The sequence below is a fragment of the Nuphar pumila genome, chromosome 11 (assembly GCF_984573655.1).
Source record: "Nuphar pumila chromosome 11, dmNupPumi1.hap1.1, whole genome shotgun sequence".
In the NCBI taxonomy this organism is placed as follows: Eukaryota; Viridiplantae; Streptophyta; class Magnoliopsida; order Nymphaeales; family Nymphaeaceae; genus Nuphar; species Nuphar pumila.
Genome location: NC_143259.1, coordinates 21,198,232 through 21,205,838, shown reverse-complemented (window position 1 = coordinate 21,205,838; position 7,607 = coordinate 21,198,232). Strand labels below are relative to the sequence as shown.

Here is a 7,607-nt window from a genome sequence, read left to right as displayed (position 1 = left end):
AGCATAACTATAGCGACCCCTACCCATTTCCTACCTTCCACCCCAAATCTCAACACGTTTTTTTGCATAAATGAAATTCTTTTTCATTCCATTCTTCCACTCGCTATCTGGTCTACTATTATCCCCGGTGGATAAGGAAACCAACCCTTGTTGATCCATTTAAATAGCTTGTTTTTCTTCTATTTTTCTCAGATCCAGTATTAACACTTATATTTCAGATAGGGATTCAATCTTACTTTTCAGATTTGGATCTACTGTTTGCATTTCAGATTTAGATTCGGATCTGACAGGATCCAGCCTGAATCCGACCTGTTGCATCCCTTATATGGGCTTTATGTTTACTCGATCAAGTGTCACCAAATTCATAACCGGCCAGGGGTCCACAGGCGTCCTACCAAAACGGGATACGATTTCGGGTCGACAATGACCTTTATATCCATATCCAACATTTCTTCGTACCTAAATTCATTTATCCGCCGAGTTTACGCATGGGAATGTTATAACGAATTGTTAACGTTATTTCAACGTTATTTCTTTTAGTAGAGATCGGCTCTCCAGGGAGAGAAAATATGCGTAAAGTTACCAGAGAAGTTCCCAACATTTCGACGTTATATTAGCGAGTTTTTAACGTGATCTTGTGGCGTATTTTAATTTTTATTTACTGAGTTTAAATCTGCAAATGAAAATAACTAAAAAATAACGTTTTATTACATTTGATTTTGGAAAAAACTGTGCTTACAATTTCTTAAGCAGGCGACGGACGATACTCTCTCTCTCTCTCTCCGCCATTTTCCTGCTTTCAGACGGCAACTCGTGGACTAGGGTTAGGGTTTCTCCATTTAGTTCAAGTTTGGTGGTGTCTCAGCCATTGTATGTTTTGGTGAAAATCTTTTTTTGTTTATATTTTTTCGTAAATTTTCCTATTTTTTCTGCATTTTTTTATGCGTAGGTGAAGGATTTCATGGATTCAACTAAAGATGGCGATGCCAATCCGGCACAACGCCCGTCCTCGTGAGTTTCTGGTTCTTGATTCCTTTATTGTTCGTGTAAGTTTGTTGCTTGTTCGATTTGGATCATCGCTGTCTTTTTTTTTTAGCATCTTCTGATGGAGATATTGATTTGGGGTTTCGCAATTGGGTGTTGTTATCGAGCCCACTTTTTTTCCAATTTCCGGTTTTCCTTTTCCTCGAACAATGATCGGTGGCAACACGATAGAAGAAGCCAATAATTTTTCTTGGTAACAAGTGAGGATGAGTGTGTGTTTGTTAGGCAAAAGTTGGATCATTACCGAAATTTGATTCGTGTAGAAACCTCTCCTTCTTTTGTTTCTGGATGAAAAAAATGGTCTGGTCTACCCAAGATGATTTCAATTCCATCACCACCAACTAGGGTGTGAACTGCGTTTGAGATTTGGATTTGGAATTTGGTGTTGTTTCAATGGGGATTTCCATCCCAGCTGTGCATTGCTGTTGTTTTTTCTGTGAGATGGCGGCAGTTGATGCTTTATACTTGCAGCTTTGGTTGTGGATGTTACTTGTCAGGCCAAAGAACGTGTACAAGGATCCTGATGATGGGCGTCAGCGGTTTTTGCTCGAGCTCGAATTTGTTCAGTGTCTAACCAATCCAACCTATATCCATTGTAAGTTTTCGCAATCACAAGCTGTATCCTCTTTTTGTTAGGATGCATAATATGAATGTGTTAAACAAGGTGGTACATTCTCATTTGTTATAAAGTGGTTAGAGATAATATACTTGAAATCTCATAATTTTGTTTAGGAACTTGGGCCGTTGATTTTTGTTGTTATTAGATGCTTGTTTTGGTTCAGACAATGGGAAAAAGATGGGAAAACTCTTAGCAAGTTTAATGTCCTGGGTTTTGTAGCTTATATAGAATTGAAAAGATACAATGTTGCAATCCTGATCTATATATATATTTGAAAAGATACAAGTTTAATGTCCATGGAAGGATTTGATAGATATCTGCTTGCCTTTGAGGATTTTCCTGATGGTCTCGGCAGTTCATCTTGAATCTTGCTTGTGGGTGGTTTTTGCACCATTTTCTAAAAATGATCATAGCTTTGCATCCGCTCATGTTGCAGCACATCTGACTCATAGAAACAACCTATTTAGATATAAAGAAAGTGTTTTAAAAAAGCAAATAATGAGGCCCATGTTTGCGGTGTTGAATGCTTATTTAATATGTACTTGTGTTGGAATCTTATTAAATGTTGTACAAGAGTGTATATGTGTCTATATAATTGAGAGGGGACGTGATAGTCAACATAAGGTCAAATTGCTAGACTTCTGACATAGACAAGAAATGCAATAGCTTTCTTTGTCATGGTTGCATACACGTATACATTATTAGATGCTTTTATGGCACTTTCATTGTTTACCGCATATAAGTAATCAGCAAAAATATTGAGTATAGATTATATTGTTGATGATTCTACAACCATTATCCTTGCCTCTTGCTATTAAATTTTCTCATACACTTGGTTTCATTGTTGTTATGTTTAGAACATTAACTGTTGCTCTATGATGTCATTGTGAAATGCATTCATGCGAAAGTCAATCAGCATTTATTCCTGTCTGGTAAATATGTGTTGTATTCTCCTGCATATTAAGTAAATTAGGCAATTGCATTTTCAAGTGAATGACCTGCAAAATGGAAAAAAGTTGATGCTTGTCCTAGGATAGCTTCTCATACTAATTACTATTCAGATATTATGTATGATGCAGAAAATGCAGGGAATTTGAAGGCATAACTTTTAACCCTATGATCTACTTTCTTGTGTAGATCTGGCTCAAAACCGCTATTTTGAGGATGAAGCTTTTATTGGTTACCTCAAGTACCTCCAATATTGGCAACAGCCTGAGTATATTAAATTTATCATGTGAGCTAAATTATATCTAGCCAGCCCTAAAACTTTTCCTTTCTCTCCATTGTGAATTTTTTGTCAACTTTGTATATTGCACATAGGCAAACACATAGTTGCATAAAACTTTCATTTTCAGTTTAAGTCATTTTTCTGTCTGCTCACCTCATACTCTTCACAGGTATCCTCATTGTTTGTTTTTCCTTGAACTTCTTCAAAATGCAAACTTCCGTACTGCAATGGCTCATCCAGGCAACAAGGTTAAGGCCAAACCTCTTTATTAATCTTCACTAGTAGTATGCTTGAATATGTGAAATGTTAGCCCAGTGACAATGTGAATTTTTAATGTTAATGTTTTTTTCCATGATCTGTGTTTCTTTTAAACAGATTTTTATGTTACATTTGCAGACTTGAAATTATAGCTTCTTTGCATGCATGTAATTGATTTTTTTTAATTCAGAAAAAAGCAAATGCTATTGTGATATGCAGTAAAGGCTGTGAGCAAGTTATCCAAACCTGAAAAATAAATAATAGAACATGCAAAATATACACAGAGCTACATTGTTGGTGGGGAAAGAGCTTATGTTCACGGTACAAGAGCTAATGCATGAAAGGTCTACATCCTGACCTGACACAATGTTGTCAACAAGTTTGAACCTTTTTTTGTATGATTATCATGAAGAATGGGAATGGTCCCAAAAATCCTTTGAAATTCCAATCATCCTGCTTGGTCTGAATTCCTACAAAGCAAATTGAAGCCCCAGCTCCATTATCCTAAAAACCACTTTTTTCCCCTTAAGTCTGATGCTTCTATATGGCAATTTTCCACACTCAAAGCAATGTCTTCTTTCAGCCAATTGAAATCGGTTGGAGAATAGGGGGAAATCAGCAGAGTGTAAAACCAGTTCCTTTCCTTGAAGATGACATGAGCATCTACCTACTAACCATGCAAGTTTCAATTGTTTATGTTCTATGATATGCTAGTAAAATCCGTTGTGCATGATGAAGTTCCTCTAGTCAAAGCAGCTGCTGCCTTTGGAGAAAGTTGCACTAAATGTAGCAAGTTTTTACTAGATAACAGCCTTCTTCGGTTCATTATGGTATAGTTCCAGTCATCAGGGAATTCTTTTTTTTTGGGGATTTTGGATGGCATTTTCAAGGGCACCTTGATCCTTTCTCTGCTTCTACTGTTCTATTCTCCACATCTGTTGAACTCGACTCCATTTTGTGGCCCATATTCATATTTAACAGTTCTTGTTAAACCTTCTTCAATGCTTTAGCCGTGGCCTTTCTTTAAGGGACCATTTTGTAGAATGGGTCCATCACCTAAGGCTGAAATTGGAAACGCTTTGCCAGTGTTTCCATGGTTTCCAATATGACATGCTCTCTCTACCCTCCATAAGGGAACCACACAACCATCTGATCCTTACTTTAGGTCCTTATTTAGTTCATGTGCTGGGCCTAATGCTTCACTGTCTACCTTCTATTGACTCCTCTTAGTTGTTCTTCATTCCCTTCTAGAAAGTTGTTGCAACTAATGTTGTGATATTTGACTTATTGGCCATTAGATAAGTGGATGTGTTTCAGCAATTTGTCATCCAGTCACACATAGAGATGGGATCAGGAGCACCAACTAATCTGATCTGGTTGCATTGGCTTCACTAGGACAGTAAGGGATGCTCTCTTTGGAACTGGATTCACTATGGATACTGACATGCCCATGGGTTGGTTCCGTCATCCAACCAATCAGACAGCTGGAGCACCTGATCCAGTCTGACATGTGGAAGTAGATTTAACACTTGAAGTACAGTTGCACAAGTTTCTCCATTGTCTTTGTGAGGCTGGAAGCTCGGGCACTTAGCAGGTTTCTATGTACTTGCTTCTACTTTTATTTGTGTGCTCTTGGACATGAAAAGCTGGGCACATCGGTCACTTGTCATTGTGTTTGTCAATCACAGTTCATGCTAATAAACTATTCTTCTTACAATTCACAGAGAGAGAGAGAGAGAGAGAGAGAGAGAGAGAGAGAGAGAGAGAGAGAGAGAGAGAGCATGTTCCATATGTTCTTGATGCATTTGTTGATTGCTTTTATAGAGTGAGGGTATGACTGTATGTTCCAATAATAAATGTACTTCCTTGAAATTGAATTTTGAAAGATTTCAAAGGCTTAAGTCTCTTCCCTGTTGTGCTGCTTATTTGTAGCCTACCTAGAGTTTATTGATTCACCACCTATTGATGTTTTTGCTAATGTGCAACATGTCATGATTAATAACTTAGGACCCTTTTTGTTAGTAGTATTTTTTAAGTCTTCTATTGTCTGTTTTATTCCACATTCTCATGTTTTATTGTGGAAATGCTCAATGTATGCTAATGTTTTCTTTTGGGCTTCACAGGAATTGGCTCATCGGCAACAGTTCTATCTCTGGAAGAACTACAGGAACAATCGGCTGAAGCACATATTACCTCAATCTCTCCCTGAACCTACAGCCCCACCACCTGCTCCAGCACTACCTGCACCACCTGTGCCAGCACGAGCTGCTCCTGCAGCACCACCTGCACCTTCTTCAATGCAGCTGACTGCGCCATCAGGATTTAATCTCATGAAGGTGGACATGAGAAACACTGCAGGAGACAGAAGAAAAAGAAAGTATGTTATAGTGTACTCTCTATTTTGCATATTTTTTACTTTGTGTTTTGCATATTTTATCTTGTTGAAGAATCAAATAGATAACCTATCTGGATGTCCTTGACTGCCCTTGCCATTAGTGTGGGTACAATGGACTAACCTTGTAATAGTGCAGTTTAGACTTGACCCACCAGCATTTCTCTGTTTGGTTCACCTTAAAAGCAAGCCACTAGCAGGTCCAAATCATTAACGATTCAAAAATTTGCTCCTGTCTGAATGAGGATGAATGCCATAAGGTGATCTTGCATGGAGCAGATATCCTTTTTCCAAGATGGTGATCGCCCCACGTTGGGATGGTCTACCCATTAACTTATCCTCCCGGGTTTCCATTTGTTGAGCTCTTTCCCTCTTAAAGCACTGACTGGTGCCGTGATAGGGAAATGTGTTATAAGATCATGGTATAAGAGAAAGCCATTTTTCAGGAATCTTGGTGGTTCTTTAGCAGTTTTCTATTCCTGCTTCTACCTAGGGGTTATGAACCCGTGAACTATAAAAACCTGGGATGGAGGTTATGTTTTCGTGCATAAGATGCATGAGTTCCTAGGCCTGCTACAAGTGCATGCTTCTCTTCACTTTGTGTGGGGACTCTGGTTATTGGTTGAACTATAAGAAATCCTGTGATCTAATCACTGCAACAGAGGTTATCTTGTTAGAACTCATTCAATAGCTAGTTCTGCAGCTTAAGATGCACACCAACATAACTAACTTGTTTGTGTAAATCCTGTTGAGATAGTTGCTTCTAGACTCATTGGGATGGGGACCAATTTAGTTCTTTGCTGTATCAAGAAATCCAAATTTCTTTCTGCTGCCAAACTGGCAGGGTTTCATAACTGGTCTTCTTTTGTGTGTGCCTGTGTGTGTGTGCATGCGTGCACGTGTGTGCATGTGCGGGTGCCTATTGTGCATCTGTGCATGTGTTGGTGTGTATGTCTGTTTGCGTGTGTGCATGCTAGAGTGTGTGTTTTGCTCATTTGCAGGTAAATTCTCAAGATTTCTATTGGATTGCGTCTGCAGGAAAGATGGTTAACAAGGAAACACCAAGCTCTGAGTGGCATCTGTATGATTTTATTCTATTGGAAATCAATAGACAGAGAAGCGAATTGTATGATGAATTTTCAAATTATGATTCTTGTTTATGATTTTCTTACAGATGATGTTATATACAGGGTTAAGACTAAAGGTTTCTATTGAATTTATGGCTGCAGGAAAGATGCTTAACGAGGAAGCCCAAGTTCAAAGTGGCAACTGTATGGTTTTTGTTTATCCTATTAGAAAAGAAAATTGGAAGATGAGTTTTCTAGTTATGATTCTTGGTTATTAATTATGATGGACGTTAGATTTCCAATTTACCTTTTGTATGAATGTCTGGTCTGGTGGGAGTCAATGAATTCTTCATACATGTAAGCTACAAGGTCAATGTGGGCCCCATGTTTTCCCACTGATACAGGGTTATCGTATGAAAAGCTGTTCATACCTCCCTTGTGGGAAGCATTTTTTCTGCAGGAAAACGTCAGGCCCACACAAGAACAGTTGTTTCTGCAGGGCATGCCTTTCATGCGAAGGCACTTCTTGCTATGGGGCCCATGGAATGCTGTCATGTGATTTCACCGTCACACAGAGAGGCACTTAAGCAAGCCCTGGATCTCCTTCAACAGATGATACCCAAAAACTTGTAGTCCCCATAATTTCATGCTACCTGTTGTGCAGAAGTTAAAAGGTGTTGACATTACACCTGGCACATGACATCATCTATCTATCAAGGCTTGATCTTTATAGCAGTAGGCAGTTCGAGAAATCATTGCTTATTGTGAAACAAGGTACTTGAGATCGGATCCCATGAATGGGATTGTTGGTTCGGCTTGCCTAGTCTTTCCAATTCTTTGGCTTGAACCAGGAGGTTGCTGATCCAAAAAACAAAGCAAAACAAAAAGGTGGCTGAAAATTTTGGTCCATGTTCACAGCATTTTAATCAGACCCTGCACCGCAATGACTTAAGATTGGTCAGACATGGATTAGGGGTGCCAACGGCTTGGACACAGGCT

At 38.8% G+C, this 7,607-nt stretch overlaps 1 protein-coding gene across 2 annotated transcripts; it reads left to right on the top strand.

Annotated features, from left to right (window-relative positions):
* Window positions 1–764: 764 nt before the first annotated feature.
* Window positions 765–7,299, top strand: MED31 (SOH1 family protein). 2 transcript variants are annotated; one of them, XM_089981165.1, is made up of 8 exons: window positions 765–823; window positions 950–1,011; window positions 1,542–1,639; window positions 2,801–2,897; window positions 3,061–3,139; window positions 5,273–5,526; window positions 6,580–6,667; window positions 6,771–7,299. In XM_089981165.1, exons 2-7 carry the CDS (start codon window positions 962–964, stop codon window positions 6,590–6,592), a joined length of 591 nt encoding a protein of 196 aa, XP_089837291.1. In that variant the 5' UTR covers window positions 765–823; window positions 950–961; the 3' UTR covers window positions 6,593–6,667; window positions 6,771–7,299. The 2 variants fall into 2 exon arrangements, with proteins under 2 accessions (XP_089837291.1, XP_089837292.1); XM_089981166.1 differs by lacking the exon at window positions 765–823 and having other exon boundaries at window positions 978–1,011; window positions 1,516–1,639.
* Window positions 7,300–7,607: the final 308 nt, after the last annotated feature.